This window comes from Leucoraja erinacea, chromosome 1 (genome assembly GCF_028641065.1).
Source record: "Leucoraja erinacea ecotype New England chromosome 1, Leri_hhj_1, whole genome shotgun sequence".
In the NCBI taxonomy this organism is placed as follows: Eukaryota; Metazoa; Chordata; class Chondrichthyes; order Rajiformes; family Rajidae; genus Leucoraja; species Leucoraja erinaceus.
In genome coordinates, this window is record NC_073377.1 from 56,492,888 (window position 1) to 56,519,402 (window position 26,515).

The 26,515-nt window shown below is 42.4% G+C and overlaps 1 protein-coding gene and 1 long non-coding RNA gene across 2 annotated transcripts in view; one reads left to right on the forward strand and one right to left on the reverse strand.

The window, feature by feature from the left end:
- Positions 1–3,670: 3,670 nt before the first annotated feature.
- The window catches only part of LOC129697030 (melatonin receptor type 1A-like), a 103,005-nt gene continuing 80,160 nt past the window's right edge, over positions 3,671–26,515 (reverse strand). The window contains exon 2 of the mRNA XM_055635225.1: positions 3,671–6,302. Coding sequence (XP_055491200.1) covers positions 5,434–6,302 — 869 coding nt within the window. The 3' untranslated portion in view covers positions 3,671–5,433. The remainder of the gene's footprint in view (positions 6,303–26,515) is intronic.
- On the forward strand, positions 11,237–22,879 carry LOC129697038 (uncharacterized). The gene is made up of 3 exons (XR_008723439.1): positions 11,237–11,357; positions 19,049–19,227; positions 22,233–22,879. It is a non-coding gene; the product is annotated as an uncharacterized LOC129697038 (long non-coding RNA).

A 26,515-nucleotide genomic window follows, 5' to 3' on the forward strand; every position in this document is an offset into this window, starting at 1 on the left:
GTGAGAATTAGAAAAAGTACGTTCTGAGTGTTTGGAAATGGAGTTCATTTGTGAAATAATCAACAAATACTGAAAACAAAAAAAATAAGATTGGCTGATCACTTAGTTGAAAACTAGAGTTGATTAAGCCCCGTTCCACTTTCGCAACCTAATGGGCGAGCTCTGCTGAGTTTGCCCTTAACTCATACTCGCAGCATGGTAGCTACGATGTCGTAGGAGGTCGTAGGAGGTTTTTGTAACTCTTCCTCGTGCTTGTGAGTGGTCTCTGCGTACTCGTGGCCTCAAGTAGGTTGCGGCTTTTTTTCCAGCCTGATAAAAAATGTCCACCAGTAAAAATAGTTTGGCATGGAAAAAATGAATACTTTTTACTCGTAGGTAGGTCGTAGTAGGTCGTGATGGTAGTCGTAGTTCGGTAACTGACCCGAGAAAAAAAAAGCAAACATGACATAATTTTATCATGTGATCATTTTCCACGTGAATCTAGTCGTAGTCGGTCTTGACGTGTGGAAGACTGAGGTTGAGGGGACGTAGGAATAAAAGAAGCGTAGGAACGTAGACATAGTCAGGTCTTTGGAGTAGTGAATCTCTGGAATCTCTGCCACAGAGGGTAGTTGAGGCCAGTTCATTGGCTATATTTAAGAGGGAGTTAGATGTGGCCCTTGTGGCCAAGGGGATCAGAGGGTATGGAGAGAAGGCAGGTACGGGATACTGAGTTGGATGATCAGCCATGATCATATTGAATGGCGGTGCAGGCTCGAAGGGCCGAATGGCCTACTCCTGCACCTAATTTCTATGTTTCTATGTCTTTTACTTCGGCGAGTCAACACGACGTTGACATTTTTTTCAACTCACCTAGGGTCTTCTAAACTCGTGGATTAGGTCGTCCAAGTGGGACAGGCCCTTTTTGGCTTTAATTCAACCTAACCATATTCCGTGATAAAAATAAATTTTCATATCTCCCTTATCATAAATGCATTGATAAAAAGGCGACTGAGCCTCTTATTATAGAAATGCAGATATATTTACTGTATACTAAATATAAATCTAATAAAGTATCACTGGCTATTTGTCAAACCACTGGAAGTTAAAGCAGGCGATCTGTACAATGGATAAATGGTGGCAAAAACGGGAAAGCAGATTATTATCTAAACGGTGGCCGATTGGGAAAGGGGGAGATGCAGCGAGACCTGGGTGTCATGGTACACCAGTCATTGAAGGTAGGCATGCAGGTGCAGCAGGCAGTAAAGAAAGCGAATGGTATGTTGGCTTTCATAGCAAGAGGATTTGAGTGTAGGAGCAGGGAGGTTCTACTGCAGTTGTACAGGGTCTTGGTGAGACCACACCTGGAGTATTGCGTGCAGTTTTGGTCTCCAAATCTGAGGAAGGACATTATTGCCATAGAGGGAGTGCAGAGAAGGTTCACCAGACTGATTCCCGGGATGTCAGGACTGTCTTATGAAGGAAGACTGGATAGACTTGGTTTATACTCTCTAGAATTTAGGAGATTGAGAGGGGATCTTATAGAAACTTACAAAATTCTTAAGGGGTTGGACAGGCTAGATGCAGGAAGATTGTTCCCGATGTTGGGGAAGTCCAGGACAAGGGGTCACAGCTTAAGGATAAGGGGGAAATCCTTTAAAACCGAGATGAGGAGAACTTTTTTCACACAGAGAGTGGTGAATCTCTGGAACTCTCTACCACAGAGGGTAGTTGAGGCCAGTTCATTGGCTATATTTAAGAGGGAGTTAGATGTGGCCCTTGTGGCCAAGGGGATCAGAGGGTATGGAGAGAAGGCAGGTACGGGATACTGAGTTGGATGATCAGCCATGATCATATAAAATGGCGGTGCAGGCTCGAAGGGCCGAATGGCCTACTCCTGCACCTAATTTCTATGTTTCTATGTTTCTATGATACACACAAGGGCAGAAATCCAGGGGGGACATGTCCCCCCTCTGTTTTGAGAGGTGGGGGACGATTCCCCCCCCCACATTTTTGTAATCCGGATTTTAAAACCCGGTGAAATCTCCGCTTTCCGAGAGACAGTGGGGGTGGGACTGCTGATCGAGGGCGCCGATTGGACGAGAGAGACATCGGTCAGCAGGCAATGAGGGAGGGACATGATGATTCAGCATGATGATTGGAGGAGGGAGGAGTGGGTGGTGAGACTGAGGATAGAGTGCTGTGATTGGAGGAGGGAGACGTGCCAAAACACCCTCGGCAAAGACCTGCGTCTCATCCGCAGCCAGGATCGATCCCAGCTCTCTGGCGCTGTCTCGTCCCCACCAGAGTGCCCCCCCCCCCCCCCCCCCCCACGGGTGGCCAGAGAGGTCGGGAGTCAGATGGGAGCAGTGCCCCCAGGCCCGCAGCCAGTGCAGAGAAGCAGTGCAAAACCCAGCTCAACTATGGCTGTCCCGCCAGGTTAACCTACAGCCCTGCCTGGACTTGCGGGAAATATGGCCCAGGTTTAAAGCCAGCGCAGAGAAGCAGCGCTGGTGTTCCATCAGTCCAGGCAGGGCTGTAGGTCAACCCGGTGAGACAGGCAGAGTTGAGCTGCATTTAGCGCTGGATTGAGCCTCAGAAGCCTCGTGCATGTGTGTGAGTGTGCGCGTGCGTATGCGGCCGCCAAGAAATTGTGCCCCCCGGTCCCCTCCATATTTTGATAATCATTTCCGTGCCTGGATACACGCAATACCAAAGGGAATATCTGCAATGTTAGCCACAGTACACTTGGATGAATAGACCCATTCAAGGTCATCTACCCTGCAGTGAAGGACTATCTTTTCCCCAGAGAAGGGAATTGGTCAGTGCTGCCTATCCTATGGTGGGTGATGAGAAGGAATTAAACAAAAAAGCCAGCATTAAGGCAATGGAGTATTACATATAAAAACAAAGTACAGGGGACAGGATAACTCTTTTAAAAGTTATTTTATCCTCATACACATGCCTATCTCAATTTAAGCATCATTATTTGATGTTTTAAATTGATCTTAATATATTCCTGAGATTCCTTCTATATTTCAAGAATATTCTTACTATATTTCAAGATATATTCCTACCATATATCTGATACCAAAATGGGCCATGCACATTATGCATGTGTTCCGCAGCACACAGATATTCCAATATTCAGTCCCACCAGTTTTAGAAGATTGCATGAGAGTTTTACGGGCAAAAAAAAAGCATTTCATGAGTGGAGTGCATTGCTGTCAAGGTCTAACTTCAGCGCCGAATCTTTATTTGAATTAATTCCTTGTAAAACACCATGAACATATCATATTACTGATATAAATACTATTATCCATTTTTCAGTGGGTAATTAATGAAAATATGTAAATAATCTGTATAATTTTATCTCATGGGATACTGGAATCTGGACATAAAATCACAAAAGACTGTCACACCGATGTAGATAATCTTTTCTGGTCAAAATTCTTTCATCCAATGAAATGACACTTGACTTAAAGGCCTAAACTCTGCTTTTCTTTTCGGCTCTGATTTTATTACAATGCAATCTCATATTTTCTGTAGCAGCAGAACAAGCATTATTTCTGTTGATCATTTGAAATAAAGAACATTGGTGTTGTAAAAATAAGACATCATTAATAACCCCTAATTCATTCTTTGGATGCATAATACTGATTGAAAAGTATGGGGCTCTCAGTCCTCACTCTTTTAGTTCGCAATTGGCATTTAAAAAACAGGCCCCTTGCAGATCTGAGTTTGACCAGGTGACCTGGGAGCACAAAACTATTTGCAGCCACTGAAATTTTATTCTGCTCCTTGATTTTAGTTTGGCCATTGACAAAAACTAAAGGAAACTGTCTCGAAGACTTGCCATTTCACCGTGGAATTTGCTCATTAGAAACCATCACTAGAGCTCTAGCCTAGGAAATGTCCCTGACCATGACAATGTGTTTCAAATCCAACAGGGAGCGGATTACTTTGCCCTGCTAGAGCTTTAGTTCCCATTGGAACTGAAGATCTATGAGTCCTTGAATCTCCTCTGAACAGAAAACAATAGGGGACAGTTAACAATACTGACTTACTCTTACGTAGTTACAGATATTTTTCTATTGGAGAAACCTCAGATGTATCTTCAAGGACCTTGTTATCATTTCACACCTACAGACGATTTGACTCCTGCAATATAGGATAGATTGGGCTAGCACTGTTCAAAATGATGTACTTCAGAGAGAGCATTAAATTTTTTCACCTGCATGTTTTCATTTAATGGAAATTTCTAAAAGCAAATTAGTTTGGTAAATTACGTGAAATAACTATTTGCAAGACAGATACCATGGCTATTAGTAAAATATTATTGTACAATGTTGTATTGATGTGACATCTTCAGGATGCTTGGCAAAGTTCCAATCTGGCACAACATAGCTACTATCCTGCCAACCACCCAGTTATCTACTGTATATAAATAAACCCTGAAATAAATGCTTTACCTCAATTACTACATATATAGGATTAATTTCCCTGTCAACCATTCACATTCAAAGACTCTTGGTTGTGAAAAATCAATTGCATTGTGCAAACTGTAGGACTTCACGTCATTATACAGGAACCAGAAACAAACACCATAAAAGCACTGTTGGTAAAATTATTTCTGTATATAAGGAGTCTTTGTATCTTTGTATATCTTTGTATATAAGGAGAGCATGCATCCTATCCGAGATAATGTATAGTTAACAATTTAACTTTGGAAAGGCTAAACTATTTAACTTTTCACATTTCTTTAAAAAGATTGGGATAGGGAATATTTTGCCAATCAAATAGTTTCCTTTTTCTCAGCTCAGGAGAAGTTAAAATTAGTAAAGCATTTAAAATATTCTCTGCTGTGTCTGTGTGAATTTATTTCAAAATAAACATCTAAATTTGACTGATTTTGTGGTTGCACTTTAAGCTCTGTACCATTTACAACAATTTAATATTCGGGTTTTGAGCCTCTGCTGCAAAATTTCATCGTATAAAACTATCGAACACATAATAGCCAAAGTACAATTTTCTGCTCACCATATTTGTTTTCAATTTCACAAACCCCGTAAGGCAAATTGGACTTACAGATGATTAAGGATTAAGTTAAGCATAGTTTGCTTAAAATATTAACATTTAACTATCAAGTGTCCTATTTTCACTACAATTATATGTAAGCCAAAAGTTTTAAGAATCTATCAAATGTCAAAAATAACCTTTTTTTACCTTGTATAATTCTGCATGAATATAATTATAATCACGTGTTTTCTGTTCTTTAGTACTATTTATCAGTATGAATTATGTTATTGTTATACTTTAAAGTAACATGTTTAATAAATGCAAACATAAGTTTAACAACTTTGAATACATGTTTCAGATGTTCCATCAATTCTATATAATGTGCTTTTCTCTTTAACTTCATTAACTGGCACATGGAGTGAAGGCAAAGACCATTCAGACTGAATCTACCTTGACTTGATTATTGTTTGTCATTAAAGGAGAAGGTTTACTTTTCATTCTGTCAGGAGCATCATTTGAACTGTCAATGAAGAACATCCTTGCAGTGCACACCGAGACAATAATTCTCTTGTACTCCCTCCTGAAATTCTGGTTCAAAAGTCCATAGATGATAGCGTTAAGGCAGCTGTTGAAATATGCCATGAAGTAACTGGCTACAAATAGCCATTCAGGAATTCTCGGGGCAATTGTGTCTGGGTTCACAGCGACGGCAAGACCAATAATATTAAGGGGCGCCCAACAGACGGCAAAGAGCACAAAGACCACAAACATTGTCACAAAGTTTCTCAAGTCATGAGGCTTCAACTTGGGTCTCATGTCTGGCTTGACCCGCCTTCTAACCTGGATGACGAGGACCCATATTCTCAGGTAGCAGAAGGTGACAATGGAGATGGGAAGAATGAAGTGAAAAAACACCACTGATACCGTGTAGGCAGAGCTCACAGATTGCACAAAGGTGCAGGAGTAGACTCTCGGGTCGTATTGTAATGATTCCACAAACAGGTTTGGAACGATTGCTAAGAATGTCAGCGCCCAGATGAGGATAACAAAGCACAGAGCATTCTTATCACTGTAGAACTTGTCATACTTCAGACTGTGACAGATGTAGCAGTACCGATTGATGGCAATGCCGGTGATGTTAAAAATCGATCCAATCACACTTAAACCCATCAGGAAACCACTGATTTGGCAATGCAGGTAGCCCAGGTTCCAGCCATTATGAAATATTGATGTCAAGACCATAGGGTATGGATAGATTGCCACCACAAGATCTGCTATGGCCAGGCTGACAACAAATATATTCCCTGTTTAAACAAAGAGAGAGATGTATGTAAATGTATGCATATTTATTTGTTTGACAAACAATTATAAACATAGCTAGACTTCACAAATCAGTCAATTAAATATAATACAAAATATTTTGGAAATTTGCAGCATTTCAGATAACATCTGTGGAGTGAGAAGTTTAGTTTACTTTAGAGATACAGCATCAAAACAGGTCCTTCAGCCCACCGAGTCCACTCCTACCAGCGATCCCCGCACACTAGCCCCATCCTACACACTAGGGACAGTTTACAATTCTTACCAAAGCCAATTAACCTACACACCTGTATGTCTTTGGAATATGGGAGGAAACCGGAGCATGCAGGAACCAGAAACCCATACTGTCACAGGGAGGATGTACAAACTCTTTACAAACAGCACCCATTGTGAGGATCAAACCCATGTCAGCAGCAAATCTACTGCTGCACCACTGTGCCGCTTTTTAATGGGGCAGTTAACCAGTTAACCAGCTTTGTGCAAAGTCATCATCCTGAAACATTGCCTCTCTCCACAGATGCTGAGAATTTCCACTGATCTGCGTCTTTATTTCAGACTAGTGGCATTCAATCTATTTTGCTTTTATATCAAAAGAATGCTATCTTGATGAAAAAAATATTTTTCTAAACATCCTTTGGATTTACAACATAAAACACAAATGAATGGGAAAATGATTTTTTTTTCATACATACACATATCAGCCAGTGAAGTACATTTTTGAACTATGAACGCAGTAGCATCCTTGAAAACACAGTAGGCGGTTTGCAAACAGAAGGTGGCACAAATAGCAAAGTGATAATGCCCAGTAAATCTGTTTTATTGATAATTCAGGGTTAAATACTGACAGATGCCAAGGAGAATAAAATCCAAACATCAATTATTTTTCTCTTTTAGTTGCTGATCAATATTCCGTGCATTTCAAATATTAAACTGTTAGAAATTACAATTGACAATAACAAGAGATGAAAGCTTAATGGGCTGAAATTTCAGTTTGTTTTAGGTGTTACGCAATTGAAAACCTCTGTATTAGGGCATGGATCATGTGAAGCCAGTGAAACAGCATTCTTGGACAGTTTCCCAGAATCACACTGCCACTTACCTGTATAAAGTGTCTACAATTGATATGAATTACCATGGCAATGCTTCTTTTGCTACCTCCAAGTGGAATTTGCCGCAGCTACGTAGGTACTGAGTTTGCAGTGGAATCTGAGCCATCCATATTTTCCATTAATCACTGAAAAAAAGGTAGGAGTTATACAATACCGAAACAAGCCCTACAACCCAAATCATCCGCGCAGAACAGGGTATCTAACTGAACTGGTCCCATACACTTGTGTTTTGGCCAATGTCCCTCCGAGGAAGGGATGGAATAGATGTAATTAACCATGTTCCCGAATGTAAGAACAATTGCTACATGTAATACATGATATACATTTATACATGGTTAATTAACTGGTGGCATTATTTCCCTGTCCTAACGGCCTTTGTTTTAGCCGGTGATTACATCTATTCCATCCCTCCTTCGCAAAGATGTGGGATTTCAATTTGAGCGCACTTGTTTGAATAAATGCAAGCGGCACGTCCAGCTTCTCTCCTGGGTGCGCAATACACAAAGCCGGTGAAATGACACAACTGTTACACCAAAGATAGACACAAAATGCTGGAGTAACTCAACTGAAGAGGCAGCGTCTCTGGAGACAAGGAATGGGTGGCATTTTGGGTCGAGATCCGTCAGACGCACTCTGAAGAATGGTCTCAGCACGAAACGTCACCTATTCCTTCTCTCCAGAGATGCTGCCTGTTTTGTGCGTGGGAGGTTGGGTGCGTTCCGCAAAAACCGATGTGTAATATATAAACAGTCTCTCCCCGCAGCCGGGGTGAATCACCCTGGTGTGGGTGTCAAAGATCGGGGGTCGGAGAGGGGGGGCGGTCACCCTGGTGTGGAGGTTGGGGTCTGCGGGTGGAGACGGAGGAGAGAGAGAAGAGGGAGAGAGCGGAAGGGGGGAGAGAGAGAAGAGAGGTGGGGAAGAGAGCGAAGGGGAGAGAGAGAGAGGAGGAGAGAGAGAGAGAGGGGAGAGAGAGGAGGAGAGAGAGAAGAGGGGAGAGAGGAGGAGAGAGAAGGGAGAGAGAAGGGAGAGAGAGAGAGAGGGAGAGAGAAGGGGGAGACAGGAGCGTGGGGTTAATTTTCCCACACAAGCCATAGGTGACTGGGCAATCTGAACCCAAGCACCAAGTTGAAAGTGGCCGAAGGTGTGCATTCCTCGAGACAGCCCCCGCTCTCCCACTGCCACCCTCCGCGGGCTGCGGGTCGGGTGGAGCGGAGGTTTGGGGGCAATGTTCATGCCTTCATGATGATGTGATGGATGCGGGGGTCTGGACCAATCGCTGACAAATCCTGCCCCCCGGCAATGCCAAGTCCGTTATTGGACTTTTCTGTTGAACGGCAGTCGCTCCTTTGGTCTGTAGGCGACGCCGCCTTTTGGTTCGTGGCATAAAGACTGAGCGGCCATTCAGTAAGTTTGCTTTTAGGCGACACAGCCTTTTGGTTCATAGGCATTTAGGCATCCCACGCTTTTGGTTAGTTTGTATTTAGGCGTCCCAACCTTTCAGTTAGTAGGCGTTTCGTCTTTGGACTCTTTCGGTTCATTCGCGTTTCGGCCTCGTTTCCATTCGGTTCTTTGGCTTCAGCTTCTTTGCTTCGGCTTCATGTCTGTTGGCGCCGCTTCCGCACACAGAGACCAAGCGTAGGCTTGGTAATCGCTTCGCCCAACACTTCCGCTTGGTCTGCAATAACAAATCTGGTCTTCCAGTGGCTCAGCACTTCAACTCCCCCTCCCATTCCGAATCCGACCTTTCTGTCCTGGGCCTCTTCCATGCCCAGAGTGAGGCCCACCATAAATTGGAGGAGCAGCACCTCATATTTCGCTTGGTCAGCTTACACCCCAGCGGTATGAACATTGGCTTCTTCAATTTCAGGTAATCGCTGCTTTCTCTCTGCCTCTTCCTTTCTTCTTCCCGTCCCCTCCACCCTCACATTAGTCTGAAGAGGGTCTCGACCCAAAACATCGCCTATTTCCTTTGCTCCAAAGACGCTGCCTCACCCGCTGAGTTTCTCCAGCGCTTTTGTCTACCCATTCACACAAGTTCTGTTATCCCACTTTCCTCACCCACTCCCTACTCATTAGGGGCAATTTTACAGAGCCAAGTTAACCTACAAAGCCAATGCGTCTTTGGGATGTGGGTGGAAACATACACGCTTGCAGGGAGAATGTGCAAATTCAACACAGACAGTGCCCAAGGACAGGATCGAACACAGATCTCTGGCATGTAAGGCAGCAAGTCTACCATCTGTGCCACTATATATTTTTTTCCAACACACAAAAAATTATACATTGATACCTTTGGCTACTAAAAAAAATGAAAATATTCATTTTCAGTTTTAAATCTCCAAATGACGCTATGTCCCCCTTTACAACTACTGTATGTTTTAATTAATTTCAAGACTATGGGGCAGTACATTGGCCATATGGTTGCTACCTAAAAGTGCCAGAGACCCGGAATTGATCCTGAATATGAGTGCTGTCTGTATGGTTTGCTCCTTTTCCCTTTGATTGCATGGGTTATCTCCGGGTGCTCTTGCTTCCTTCCACATTCCAAAGGTGTGCAGGAACCTATTTCAGACCCAACCCAAAACGTAATATTTTCCTTTTGTCCGGAGATTCTGTCTGACCTGTTGAGTAATTCCAGCTTTTTGTGTCTATCTTCAATTTAAACCAGCATCTGCAGTTCCTTCCTACACACACGATACCGTACAATAGAACTTTATTAATCCCAGGAGGGAAATTGTGTGTGTGTATGTGTGGGTATATATATTATCTATATACACACACACACACACACACACACACACACACACACACAGTTTTAATAGTATATAGAATAGATAAGATATATTCATATATAAATATACGTTTTGTTTTCTCGTTTATAACATTGTTTACAGAGTACTATGTTTACATATTCTGTTGCGCTGCTGCAAGTACGGATTTCATTGTTCTAACTGGGACGTGAGAGAATAAAACACTCTTGACTCTTGACTTACGTCGCTAATGTGTGGGATAGAACTAATGTACGGGTGATCGATCGGTGGTTGGTGTGGACTCGGTGGGCTGAAGGGCCTGTTTCCACGCTGTTTCTTTAAATTAAATTAAAAACACTAAAACCAGAGGGAGTCTAAAGAAGGGTCTCGACCCGAAACATCACCCAATTTCTTCTATCCAGAGTTGCTGGCTGCTCCATGGAGTTCCCCCGCACAATTAAAGTATGGAATAGTCTTCACCCTACCATAGTTATCCAACCAGACTCAACTAAATTTAAGGTTCTTTCCCCAAGAATCCTTTTTTGCTTAAGTCCAAGTCAAGAGTCAAGAGAGTTTTATTGTCATGTGTCCCAGATAGGACAATGAAATTCTTGCTTGCTGCAGCACAACAGAATATGTGAACATAATACAGAACAGGAGATAAAAGTTCAGTGTGTTTATATACCATAGACCATATATATACACAATAACTAAACAGATAAAATGCAATAGGCTGTTATTGTTCAACCCTCCACCACCTCCAGTTTAAATTCCATTTAGAATATTTATGGAGGACAAGGAAACCAGAAGCAAGAGTTACTACAGAGAGTTACTCCAGATCTAGGGTCAGGGAGTGATCCTGCGTTGGTTTTCAGCTGTCATGGCGATGCGGCTACCGGACAGCAATGGCGGCCAGATCTCCCACAATTCAAAGCGAGGGAGAAAGTGCCCAGCGCCAACCAGTTGCCGTGGCAGTGCGCATGCGCAGGGTGGCCGATGATGTGCTGGCCGTGGTTGTGCCCATGTGCAGGGGGGAGGACGTGCTGGCCATAGCAGTGCACATGTGTAAGGCGGCCTGCCATGCCGGCGGATGAGGAGCGAGCGGAGAGCGGAGACCCGGCGACCCGGACACGGATACGGATGGTGGGCGGAAACGGAGGTGACAGACAGAGAGAGAGAGGTAAAGAGGGGGGCCGCCCAGAGTTGAACGGCAGGTGTCTAGCCTTGGCCGGAGGCCCCCCTAGATTTCGAGCCTCTAGGCTTCGGCCTATGAAACCTATTGGTAAATCCGGCTCTGCGAGGCCCCCCTAGATCTCGAGGCCCTAAACTTAAGCTTGTCCAGCTTATACGTAAATCCGGGCCTGTATGCTCCTCATATTTTATGCACCTCCATCAGGAAAAAGTCCCAGCCTAGCCAACATCTTCTTACAACTCAAACCCTGAATCCTGGTAACATTCTGCTGATTCTTTTCTGCGCACTTCTCAGTTTCACGACTAGCTTCCTATAGCTGGGATGTGCACAATACTCCAAATGTGTTCTCACCAACGCCTTGTACAGTTGCAACGTGACGCCTTAACCTACCCTAGGTCTCTCTGTTCTACACCATTCTCCAGACAACATACCTACAATACAGGAGCCATTATTCTTGCAATAAGGAATCAAGTGCAGGTGACTCGATGCATGGGCACAGAAATAAAGCATCAATGGATTCAGAACTGGTTATCAGATTGGGAATAACCTTGATTAGATAGCAGTACTTAGGCAGCTCCATTGATAGTCCCACTACATGACAATAACAGGAGGGGTCCCACAGGACGCAGACTGGCCAGTGGATTTGGAAGGAGAGGGATGAAAACCCGAAGGCCTAATCCACCATGAATATTAAAGGGTATCATATTCCTGCTTCGTGCTTTCCACGGAGTAACATTTCCAAAGATTAATATCTCTGTCACCTTCTGAATTCCAAAGATTAATGACCCTCTGAGAGGAAATAATTTCACCTAATCTGATTTAAATGGACCACCCGATTTTATCGCAATCAAGTGACTTATCTAAATCTACAATATCAGCACTTGTTCCATGCTTTTCCCTTTCAAATGATGTGCTGAATGTCATCACATTATGATCAGTATTGTATAAAGTTTCAAACACTGTTAGCCATTTAACTGGATGTGGATCATCTCCCATTACTAAGTACATTGTACATCTTTTTGTTGTGGAGGCGAATGCTGAACATCCTCAAATGTCATGAGATGGTCTTCTTAACCTGTCTACATAAGAGATAAATAGTAAGATTAAACGAGAACTTACCAGTTCGAAGTTTGATCGTTATTTTATGAGGAGTACATTGAGGGACTACGTGAAGAACACCAACAGGACGCATGTGTGTCATTCTTCAAAGCAGCGGTGTGAAATCACAGATAACTGTAATGACTTAAACATAGTAAGATTAGAGAAAGAAATACCAGTTGAGTATATGATCAAGGGTGGGAGCGGAGGGCACGTATTCCCTCAACGTACTCCTCATAAAATAATGATCAAACTTTGAACTGGTAAGTTCTCGTTTAATCTTACTATTTTACTTCAGAGTCACGTGAGTGACTATGTGAAGATTTCAAAGCTCTGATTTCATGCCGTGGAAACGAGTCCATGCATCACATCTGCCTTAATGACTGAAGGAGGAATTGTGTCAACATAATTTAGACATGAATCCAACATTAAAATCCATTAAATTTATTAACACAAAATTATAACCCCTATTTATGGGGTAAATTAAATTACAGAACTTAAAATTGTTTCTGCAAACGTTCCAGGTTTCATGACTGGTTTATTATAAAATAGTTGGAATGTTTTTTTGTTTATTTTTCCTCTGACCATCCTGCTGCCTTGAGGACTTGGTCCATTGGTACATCCAACTGCATAGCTGCCGATGTAGCTCCAGCCCTGGTGGAATGAGGTTTAAAAATAGTAGTATCCACCCCAGCCTGTGTTAGAACCTGTTTCAGCCATCTTGAGATGGTCTGGACCATCACTCTTTTGTGTGGTTGCTTATGGCTGACTAAAAGTGCCTTCTCATTGCCTCTGATGATTTTCGTTTTCTCCATGTATAACGACAAATGTCTTACTTTACAGAGACGATCATCTGTTGGGTAATACCTAAATTCTATATTGAGGCCTGCTGATCCCTTTCTGTTCTGCTTTACTAATTCAGAAATATGAAACGTAATATTTTCAGATGAGGAAGTCATGTTGTCCAGTCTTAATTTATGTAATGACTGTACCCTTTGTGCCATGACCAATTCCATTAGCATGACTGTTTTTAATGTCAGTCTATGTAGGAACAGAGCTGTTGCTGGAGACTAATTCCTGAAAATCTTCAGGACAATACTCACATCCCATATTTGGGAGTACCTGGTTCTTGGGGGATTGGTATTAAAAATTCCCCTCATAAGTTTTGTTACCACTGGGTGAGTTCCAACAGAGTGGTGCTCTGTTCCTTGCCATAGATAAGTTGATAAGGCACTTCTGGCACAGTTGATGGCACTATAACTGAGCCCCTCATCATAATGGAGGCCTGCCAGGTATTCCAGAAGAGACGGGATGTTCATATCTCTGTAGGTGATGCTGTTTTTGTTACAATACATCTCCCACTTCCTGATATAGACCAGACAGTTTTTTGGTGGACTGTCTTTGGGCCGCCGAAATCATGTTCACTGTTTGGTCCGTCAGTCCCAGCTGTAGTAGAGGTATTTTTAAACTCTACAAATTAATAAATTCAAATAGTTATGGCATGGGTGGCTATCCCTTGTTACGGGATGAACCAACAAGTCTGGTCTATTCGGGATGGTGACACATGGTTCTAATACCATGTTCATTATCACTGGGAACCATGGTTGAGTAGGCCAATCGGGTACTACCAAAATACCAGACACAAAGTCCTGCTGTATTTTCCTTAATACCCGACTGATGAGGCAGAAAGGAGGGAATGCATAAATAAACAATTTCCCCCAATGCAGCGAAAATGCATCTGTCGCCGCTGCCCCAGGGTCTGGATCCCATGAAACATAATTTGATAACTGGTGATTAAGCCTGGATGCGAATAGATCGATATCTGGTGTTCCATATCGTGGTGTAATATCAGCAAATGCTTTTTTATTCAACATCCATTTGGTGTTTTCATTAAATTTGCGTGACCTGGTGTCTGCCACTAAATTTAGTTTACCTGGTAGGTAAGTAGCTGATATACAAATATCTCTCTGGATACACCACTGCCAACTTGTATTAGCCAGATTGTCACATGATTTCGATTTGTTTCCACCCATGTGGTTGATATATGCTACCACGGTGGTATTGTCAATCTGTAGTCTAACATGCTGGTGATATGACCCAGTACAATATGACTTTAGGCCATAGAATGCACCCAACATTTCCAGGTAGTTTATGCCCAGTGTGAGAAATAATAATGCCTCCTGAGCAGTCCATCTACCTCCACAGCTGGAGATGGAATTGGTGGCACCCCAACCAAGTGCACTGGCATCAGTTTGTAGCACCATTGAAGGGTTGCTGATAATGATTGGATTGAAACAAAGCCAAATGGTATATATCCACCATTTTAGTTCCATTATAGCTTTGATTGGAAGCTTCATTGGTCTGTCAAAATGACCAGCATTGATTTTGAGTGCTTGTATTTTTGCACTCTGTAAATTTTGGTAATGTAAAGGTCCAAATTGTGTGGCTGGAAAGGCAGCCACCATTTTGCCAATTACTTTTGCTACCAATCTGATGGATAGTTTACTGATGTCAATGAGGTTATTGCAAGCCTCTATTAAGTCTATAGCCTTTCCCTTTGGCAAAGTCACCGACATGTGAACTGAGTCAATGGTGAACCCCAAATAGTGCATTGTAGTGGAAGGCGTTAATTTAGATTTAACTGGATGGATAATAAACTTCAAATTTTCAAATAACTGTTTTGTGGCTGTTTGCAGTTTGTTTGGCCAATTCAAAAGTTTTGCCCACAATAAGTATGTCATCTAGATATGCCATGACCATATGTTTTCGTTTCCGTAGAAACGCTAGGGCTGGTTTCAAAATTTTTGTGAACAGTCTGGGGCCTGATGTTAAACCATTTGGCAGCGCTCTATACTGCCTGTGCTGTCCCATCCAGTTGAATTTTAAGAAACATCTGTGGTCACCTCGTATAGGCACTGAATAGTAAGCATCTTTTAAATCAATGCTAGCTATGAAGTAACCTTTGGAAATCAATTGTTTAGCAGTAACAAAGGTTTCCATTTTAAAATGAATTCAATTTGGTCGGATCTATGATGATGCGACAACCACCATCTTTTTTTGTTTTTGGTAAATATATTGGACACGAATTCTAGCGGTTTGTGTTGGGATTTTTCAATTACACCTTTTGCGTAAAGCTGCTCCAGTTCAGCATGCGCTTCTGATTTCTCTTTACCAGAAAGTACGAACATTCGGATTGGTATATGTTGAACTGGAGGGCTGTACTTGTGTATAATTCTATTGTATATCCCTGGATACTGCTTAAAATATAAGTATCGGTAGTTAACATGCTCCATGCATCCAGAAAGGAGTGTAATTTCCCCCCAACCTCCATGCTCCCTGTATTTTGTAGGGAACCAGACCAGGTTTACTTATTTTTGTAAATCCTTCATTGATGTTGAGGCGGTGGTGTCAGGGTTTGTGGTTGGGTTGGTGTTGGAGGTTCGCGTATCTTCCAAGAAGGCCGGCCTGGGCCATGGCCTAAAAAAGACTCATGTTTGGTGTACCGGACCTTTGAGCTTTCACCAGTCGGTCTTGTTCTACTGGTGGGTGCGTAGGGATGCTGTCTGTGGCTGTAGTGGGTTTTTGATGAAGTCCCTTTTATGAGTCCCAGGGTTTTTGCTTCCTCATCGAGCTCCTTGACTTGCTTCGATAGGTTACCTCCAAATAGTAGTATTAGTGGTTGTTTTATGTTCCCAGGTTTGCACAGACCCGCGAATTTCGGATTTAAAGTGCGTCGGATGGCATTCTTCCTGATGCTATTTATCTCGTATTGAGTGTTGCAAAACAATGGCAACTGCATCCTGTTGGTCCTGGGACATGTCCTTCTCATCCACTGTGCAGGCGAATGCTGTTATCCCTGCTGTTAGGAGTTTTAATATCTTTTGGAGTTTGACATCCATGCCTCTAACTCCTATTCCAATATGTTTACATATACAAGTATTGACTACTGGAACATTCAGGGATATACAGTTGCCCGGTGCCAGGTGTCTTGACGTGGTGTCCAATACAGCCTGTTCATGTAGCTGGTTAAAAGACATATAGTCTATACTGGCAGCAAGCTTTTGCTCCAGGTTTTGGCCAGTCTGGTCTGGCTGTATGAAGTTGGACACGATGTCCAGCAGATTTTCTCGTTCCTGCATCCCCTGCACACTTGATTTTTCTTCTGCGAACCTCTCTTCAGGATCAGCCCGGTACTGACCCCCAGTGCTCCCTTCTGACGAGGGAGATGCACTGTGCAGCCCTACAAGAGGTGCTGCTGTGGGTTTTCCATAGAGCCCACAGTGACTCGACTCCATCTCCCGGAGCCTGCCACGTTGGAGCAAATGCTCCACACACCGCTCCATCCGGCTCCAGCGCTCACGGTCGCTGGCCGCCCATGGTTGCTCAAAGTCGGACTCCTCTGAGTCCACGACTTAGTTAGTTTTTTGTCTTGCCTTACCGCCCGGCCGCGGAGTGGATCTGGCCGGTGCGGAGGCAACATCGGGCACAGCTGATCCCATTATCGGTTATTCAAGTGCCGCTGGCTGCTGCTGGCTGCCCGCTACTCCGCGGTCCTCCCCCACCAGCTTTGTCGCAGCCCTTGTTGCTTTCTTAGACTTGTCCATGCTTCCCACCTGTAAGTTGGTATAGGAAACACACAAAAAGACCGCAGAGTAACTCTTACCTGCTGGTTCCGGCTTTTATAAACTGCCGCTGCAGGGGAACGTCGTTCCACCCCGCCTGACGTTTCGCAATGCGTGTAGCGATATGACACGCATGCGTCCTGGCGGGGTTCTTCACGTAGTCACTCACGTGACACCAAAGTAAAATCTCCTATTAAATCAGTTCTCTGCTAATTTACCTCTGAATGTTAGCACCAGATCCTGTGTTTGCATTAATGAACTGCTGAGGAAACAATCATAAAACATAGGCCAAGATCAGTGAATTCAGCCAAATGATTCAATGAAATTGGTGTATTGTACATTGCCTTCAGTGCCAGTGTATAAACCAGTGCGATTCTATAAAGCCTTCAGTGCTTTCAATAGAGAATGAATTTCGAGGAAGACTTGTCTTTGCTCCATGTGTGTGTATTTTTGCACCTCATAGCTGCTGCTAAAGCTCATATACAACTTCTGCCACTGTTCTAAATAATTTTCTATTTCTGAACTTCATCTTTAAAAATATTATTGTCAGCTTGCGCTTGTTTAATCTTCCCTCAGAATTACTGCGATTTTTATCATCAGGTCAATCATTTTCACCCCTTCCCTGTGGACAACATAGGCTTGAGATATTTATCTGTTAATCTTCACATATTATCTCACTTTCGTATCCACCCTATACACTAGGGGCAATTTAGAGAGGCCAATAAATCTACAATCTCACAACATCTTTGGTTTGTGAGAGGAAATCAGAGCACCCAGTAGAACGCCATACGGTCATCGGGATAACTCCGTATTTGCACAGCTTCTGAGGTCAAGATAAAACCCAGGTGTCTGACACAATGAGCAGCAGTTCTACCAGCTGCGACACTGTGCCGCACTTTGCACTCTGTGCTGCTCTTTCAATAATGTAATTACCTCCCCTTTACAAACGTTCGACAATATCTTCTCCAAAACTGTCCAGAAATCCAGAGATTTTCCATCTTCAAACCTTAGTTTAAATAACCTTGTACGTCCTCACTGAGACTGCATGGATTTTCTCCGGGTGCTTCATTTTCCTCTCACATTCCCAAGATGTGCAGGTTTGTAGTTTAATTGGCTTCTGTAAATTGTCCCTAGTCTGTAGGATAAGGGGTGATCGCTGGTCAGCGCAGACTTGGTGGGCTGAAGGACCTGTTTCCATTCTGCATCTCTAAACTAAATTTTAAAGAATACAGATCCATTTTTTTTAGCCACATAAGATAGGGCACACAATATATGGATAGCAGTAAATTTTATTTTGAACAGCTGCGTCTAGGAATGAATCATTTTCTGCAGGATTCGCTACACAGCACACTGCAATCTGACTTTCGCATTTTTGTTCACCCGCATGCTTCCTATTTCTCACTGGCTTATTTACATGAGATAAGATAGTAGGATAGATGCCAGACAATACTGGTGCTTATGCGCCATCCAAGTATCCTTTCACTTTTCCTCATCTGCAAATATTAGCATAAAACACTAATTTCTTCTCCTTCATATGCTTGTCAAGGATCTTCAACTAAGTTGCACCCAGTTTTATATTTGCAAGAAAATTATTTCTTTTGATTCAGACTTTAGACTTTAACGTTTCGAGTTACAGCTTGGAAACAGGTCCTTCATCCCATTGAGACCGTGCCGATACTAGCAATATCCAACACACTAGGGACGATTTATAATTTATCAAAGTCAATTAACCTATAAACCTATGCGTCTTTGGAGTGCGGAAGGAAACTGCGCCACTGTGTCACTCCGATCTTTTCCCAATGTGGATTTTAATTTAGTTAGGCCTTTTTCTGTAGTGTCTAATGTTTAATTTCATAGTCCATTCACTGTTATTTGTGTTAGGTTGATTGTTAATGTAACCTTTTGTTTAACAGTGTCCTAATGACCATGGAAGTTTACTTTTTAATAATTCATTGTCAGGGCTCTTGTGTCACAGGCAAGGGCAAGATATTTTTTGCCACCTCTAATTTCCCTTGAAAAGGTGATGGTGAATATCAACCTTAAACCTCTCCAACTGTTCTGATGAAGATATTCTTACTGTTCAGTTATTGAGATCCAGAAATGGCAAAAGAGCACAAACATATTTCCAAGTCAAAATGGTATGTAAATTGAAGAGTAAGGTGTAAGTGGTGATGCTTCAATGTTACTTGCTAGCCTTGAGTGGGGTGGTTGATGGGCTTCTATCCTGGATAGTATTGTTAGTGGCGAACCCATGCAAGCAAGTGGAGAGTGTTCCATAATGCTATGGATACATCCTGTAGATGGTAATAAGGCCTAAGAGAGCCAGGAGGTGTGTCAATTGCCCCAGGATAATCCGCCTCTGACCTGTTCTTGCAGCAATGGTATCTATGTATAGGAAGGAGCTGCAGATGGTTTACACTGAAGATAGACAGAAAATGCTGGAGTAACTCAGAGGGACAGGCAGCAACTCTGGAGAGAAGGATATTGGTGACGTTTTGGGCTGAGACCCTTCTTCAGACTGAAGTGTGAAGAAGGGCCTTGACCCGAAACGTCACTCATTCCTTCTCTCTGATGCTGCCTGATGGTATTTATGAGGTCTGATTTAAGTTGGGTTTCTGGTCAATGATTATCCAAAGGATATTGATGAGGGAGATGAAGGTAATGCCACAAAACATGGTGGGTCACGATCCTATTGAATGGCAGGGTGAGCTCTTGTTACATCCTTCATTGACTGCAGAGTTGCAACTGGAATTCAGCATCAACTTTTTTCAAGAAGTGTGGAACATTCTGACCTGTTGCAAGATCATCAACATTTTGCTATTCAACTGTGACAGTGCACATCAAACATTCCAGAGAACAAGATAACCAGAAAATAGTATATTAACAGGTGACATGTGTGGTCATTATTGAAAACTTATTATTTGTGAAAATAGCTGGTTATATATCTACCTCTCACCCATTGGAGTTCTACCTCTCACCAGTGCAAAGCAAGTGGATGGGATGAAAACTCTTGATTATCACAGCCCTCAACTCCATCCACACCCTAAATACCAGTTCTCACACTCCACCATATTATGCACTTGTTCTCGTGCTTTACCTCATCAGGACCACCATTTCAAATGGCAATGCCCTCAATATGTATCAAATTCTCTATACATTTTTAGTTTAGAGATACAGCACGGAAACAGGCCCTTTGCCTCACTAAGTTCGCAACGATCAGCAAACACCACACATTAACACTATCCTATACACACTAGGGTAACTGGATTTTTAAAAAATGTTTACAAACCATCCGACTCTGTTTTGCGGAGTTAGAAATACCGAAATACCCCTATTATTTAAGACCTTGTAGAGAGAGAGTTAGAAGAGAATAATGCCCCAGTCCCACTTAGGAAACCTGAACGGATACCTCTGGTGACCTTGCGCCCCACCCAAGGTTTCCATGAGTCGCCAGAGGTTTTGGTCACTTGCCTGGAAAGCCTCGACCAAAGCGTGAGCTGTAATTACTGACCAAAGATCCTACAAGATCTTTGCTACTGACTGCGCGCACACACACACACACACACACACACACACACACACACACACACACACACACACACACACACACACACACACACACACACACACACACACACACACACACACACACACACACACACACACACACACACATCACGAAGGTGGGGGCCAGGGACAGCGGAGGAGCACTGTCTGCGCGATGAAAAGGTAAATGACTGCCACAGAGGCAAATCCTTTAGAGAGGAGGGAGGGAGAGAACGGGAAAGAAGGGGAGAGAAGGACAGAGAAGGGGAGAGAGAAGGGGAGAGAAGGACAGAGAAGGGGAGAGAGAAGGGGAGAGAAGGGGAGAGAAGGGGAGAGGGGAGAGAGAAGGGAGAGAGGGGGGAGAGAGGAAGGGGAGAGAAGGACAGAGAAGGGGAGAGAGAAGGGGAGAGAGAAGGGGAAGAGAGAAGGAGAGAGAAGAAGAAGGGGAGAGAAGGGGGAGAGAAGGAGTGGAGACAGTTTTAAGAAGTTTAATAAAGTTAGTGGGCATTTTACCTTCCGGCTGATCTTCTAGGTCCTGAAAACCAAAGATCCCACAGAATCTTTGCTGAAAACTCCAATGAGCCAATCAAAATGGCTGGTCAGCGAAGGAGATTGTTTTCGACTGCCTGTAAGTAAATAGCAACCCCACTCCACTGGCTTTGACCAAATGGCAACCTATTTTTAGTCAAGCCCGTTTTTTTTTTGTTTTTTTTAATAATCGCAGGAACATAGAAGAAGCCTCGACTACGCGGAAACCACTTTCCACCATTAGGGAGAGTGACCAAAACCTCTGGGAACCTCACAGAAACCTTGGGTGGGGCGCAAGGTCTCCAGAGGTTTCCGTTTAGGTGGGACAGGGGCTTTAGGATAGAGAGGAAATTTTTTAAACTGCTGACGATTGTCTTCCTATAAACCAGTTTCTTTTATTAATTACAGTAACTCTGGCTATGATGGATGTTTCAAGAAAATGCACTGACTAGGGCCTCAAGAGAAATCCAAAGACACAATAAATTAATTGATCATGTGGAGCACCATTAAATGTACAATGCTGAGTAAGCAGGATTTCGGGAACTCAAAAGCAACGAAGAAAAGCATTCTGTAAGACAAAAATGATTAACAATTTATTGAATAATAAATAACTTTTAAAACCCCGTAATTCAAAATATGGGATATTTATTGGCAACAGAAATAGGTCACCAAAGGTGGAAGGTGTCGGTGTTAAAAATTGGCTGATGTCAGCCTTAAAGAGGACAATCATGAAGAAATTTGCCAATATTTCTAAGAAGATCTGGACGATTAGCAACAAAGGCAGAAAATGCTTGGAATACTTAGCAGGTCAGGGAGTGTCTTTAGAGAGCGAACCAAAGCCAACATTTCAGGTAGATGCAGACACAAAGAAATGTAGATGGGAAAAAAAGCGCTGGAGTAACTCAGTGTGCATAATCTTTCACTTGAATTATGCAAAGTGCAAATGTAATTTACACCTACGGAAGCACACCCGAAATTTCCCACCAGGGGGTGGATACATACAGTATATTTAAATCGTTTTTTTGTATTATTTATTTCATCTAGCACTTTTTTTGCTTTTTCATTATAGGGTACTTTTCCTTGTGATATACCAGCAGAGTTCTGAAATTGGGATCACCCACCCAATATCCAGAAGGTTGAGTTATTGTGTTGCACCATCTGAAACAAGGGAATCCACATAAGCTATAATGCAAGACGACCCTCTGAAGAAAACTGGAGGAATTACTTTTTGTAGCTGGAATATTAGGGGCGTTAACGAGCCAATTAAAAGGGGTAAGGTTCTTGCCCAATTAAAATCAATTAATGCTGATATAATATTGTTACAGGAAACGCACCTTAAAGATCACTCTCAGACCAGGCTGAAGGCTAACTGGATCGGTCAAATATATCACTCCTCTTATACCTCTAAATTCAGAGCCACTGCAATTATACTCCGTAAGGGCATTCCATTTAAACATAAAAACACCATAGCAGACAAAGATGGTAGGTATGTCATAGTTTCTGGGGAGATATATTTTACCCCACTCACTATGGTAAATATCTATGCTCCTAACTTTGATAACCCACAATTTTTTAATAACATTTTGAATATAATTTCAGACTCCACCCAGCAAAACCTGATAATCGGAGGAGATTTCAATTGTGTTCTGGATCAATACTTGGATAAATCCTCAAAACAAAAGAGATATAATACAAAATCAAAATCCAGCGAACCCTTAAATACGTGTATAAGAAATACAAATATAACAGATGTGTGGAGGATTGCAAACCCTTCCGGAAGAGAATACTCCTTTTACTCATCAGTGCATAAAACGTATACATGTATTGACTAATTTCTAGTGGACACTAAACTAATACCTTCTACAACTAATCCCAAATACCATAATAGTACTATTTCCGATCATTCCCGCTAACTTTCTCCTTAAAACTAGTAGGAATGGTTAATAAAAAATCGTTCTGGAGGTTCAATCCTCAAATACTAAATAACCCAGTTTGTTGTAAATATTTAAAACAACAGATGGAACTCTTTTTTGAGACCAATGATACCCCAGGTATTTCGCCCTCATTATTATGGGAATCGTTTAAGGCTTTTATTAGAGGTTCTATCATTTCATATCAAGCAATTTAAAACAAAAAGAATAGGATGGAACAATTGCAATTAGAAGAACAGATCAGACAACTAGACTCAGAAAACGCGATAGATCCGACTATAGATAAACATAATAAGATAGCAGTATTAAAATTTAAGCTAAATCAAATTCTCTCTGCAAGATTTATCAGAATATTTCAAATTACCAAACAGGAAAATTTTGAATTTGGCGACAAACCACACAAACTTCTAGCACGCCAGTTGAGAAAAGTTGAAAAGGACCATACTATCCAAAAAATCAAATCAGATAAAGGTGAAGGTGAAGTGTTAACACTTCCAAAAGACATTAATGAAAGGTTCAACCAATTTTATCAAAATTTATATACATCCAAAACATCGACAGAAAGGAGAAAAATGTCAAACTTTCTAGATAATTGTAATCTTTCGACAGTTAATCCCGTGGAACGAGATGAATTAGGAGCACAGATTTCAATTAAAGAAATATAAGAGACAATCAATTCATTGAAGAATGGCAAAACACCAGGACCAGACGGGTTTAGTAACAAATTTTATAAAAGATTTTACGAGGTAATTTCCCCGCGCTTATACAAACTTTATACATAAGCATTTAAAGAACAGACATTACCACAAACACTAGCTGAATCAACTATCACACTTATACCCAAAAAAGATAAAGATGTGGAAGACCCAGAATCATACAGAGCAATCCCCCTGTTAAATACAGATCAGAAAATACTAGGGAAAACTTTGGCAAGAAGATTAAGTAAATACGTTAATAAATTAATACACTTGGATCAAACTGGGATTATACCCGAGAGACACTCGTTTAATAATTTGAGATGCCTTTTTAACATAATATACTCACACAGAATGATAAAAGAAGACATCAATTATTTCACTAATGCAGAAAAAGCATTTGATCAAGTAGAATGGAAATATATTTTTACAGTATTGCAAAAAAGTAGAATGGAAATATATTTTTACAGTATTGCAAAATTTGGTGTGGGGGGGGGGGGATTGAAACAGGGCTTGCTGTCTCTCCCTTCGGGGGAATGCGACTTTTTTGTCGTATTCCCCTTCTCTGCCTCCGTCTGCGCTGAGGCCTAATGGTGGAGCTGGTGACCTTGAGGCTCCGGAGGCAGCCTGTCAGGACTCGCCCTGGGCTCGCTCACGTGAGGGCGGCCCAGCTCGGGGCTGGAAAGGTGCTCCTGTGAGGGGCTGTGATGCTCCCATGAGGGCGGCCTGGCGCAGAGCTAAGATGCTCCCGTCGGGGCAGCCTAGCTCGAGAGTAACGGCGCTCCCATCGGGGCGGCCCAACTCGAGTGTAATTGCGCTCCCGTGGGGGCGGCCCAGCTCGAGGGTAATGGAGCTCCCATCGGGGCAGCCCAGCTCGAGGGCAACGATGCTCTCGTGGGGGCGGCCTGGCACGGGGCTGAGATGCTCACATGAGGGTGACCCGGCTCGGGGCTGGAACGGTTCTCCAGTGGCCGAGACGGCGTTCCGGCGGCGGCGGCCTGAGCCCAGGGTTCGGCCGCGGGCCAGTGGACGACGTCGTCAACAGCTGTGTCCGCTGGACTGGAAGGCGGCAGCTTTGACCACCCCGGGCCGCGGTGTTTGAACCGGCCCATTCGCGGAGCTCGGTGAGCCGCGGGACTTATTTTACCATTGCCTGGTGGGGTATCGCCTCAGCGCAGAGGGAGAAGAGGAGGGAAGGGACTGCAGCCCTAAGATTTTTGCCTCCATCACAGTGAGGAGGTGCTTGGTGGACTCACTGTGGTGGATGTTAATTTGTGTTTATTGTCTGTTCTGTTGTTTATTATTATATTATTGTATGTATGGCTGCAGGTAACGACATTTACGACAAATAAAGGATCTAATTCTAATCTAAAAAAAAAAGAGGAACTTGGCCTAAAAACTCTAAAAGTCAGATGGGATGAAAACCTTTTATATATACACAATTGTTCCATTAACGTTAGACATTCGTTAAATCAATTTAAAATACTGCACATAGTCTACTAATCAAAGTCTAAACTGAATAAGATCTTTCCAAATGTATCTCCTATTTGTGACAAATATCTCCTTCAGGAAGCAACTATGACACATTCCTTTGCCTCTTGCATAAAGTTGCACAATTTTTGGAGAGGAATTTTTGAAATTTTTTCAAAAACACTAAAAATAAAATTGGACCCCGACACGGAATTGATGATTTTAGGTTCGTCAGAAGCCTGCTCTGAACTATCATTATTTCAAAGATGTTTCCTTAATTATGGCCTGATAACGGCAAAAAAACGAATACTCAAATTTTGGAAATATACATCTGTCCCTACTCTTAAAATGTGGCACAAATATGTCTGAGACGCTACATCTTGAAAATATTAGACTTGCCTTATCAGAAAAACCAGATCATTTTTCGAAGACATGGACACCATTCATTGATTTATTACAAGGATAGTATGGTGCAACACAATTTTGGAGTTACATCTAATTACAGGTTGGGTGATGGGTGGGGAGGGATGTGAGGCAGGTATATCATCACTTCTCCTTTTTTTTCTTTTTTGTCTGTTTATTTCTCTATTCCTTTATTTATTTTATTCACTCACACTTTGGCTACACCACTTTGGTAGTCTAGAGGTTCTATCCTTGCACATCCCACTTTTTCTCTCTCTTGCTTGTTCTCCTTTCTTTTCTTCTAATTATAGCTAAAAGTCAAAATTGAAGCTGTACAATAACTGTATTATGTCATATGCCATCGGTTATATTTTTGTACACTTGCTTTTGATAAATTAAAAATAAAAAAATAAAAAAAATTATGCAAAGTTGGAACGTTTCAGGGCGATGTTTTGAGTTGCAGCGGTTCGGGGATGGGTGGTTACAGAGAACAAAGGAAATAACAGTGAGAGATTAGAAAGAGGCTGAATTGTACATGGAAAAGGCCCCACTTGGAGAGGGTGTGAAGCCATGTTAACTGCAACTGATCTGTCTGGTGGTGACGGAAACAAAGGAAATGATGGAGAACAGAGGAGAGAAAATGAAAAGTAATGATGAATGAATGCAGTACAAACTCACTGCAATTACAGTAATTGCTGGAAATCTGAAATATAAGAGAATGCTGGAAGTATGTAGCAGCTCATGCAGTATCTGTGGAGAGAGAAAAATGGAAGATGATATGGTGTCAGAACTGGCTAGATCTGAAGTGTACTGGAAATGTTGATCAAATATTAAGCCCATCGCATCTTCAATTC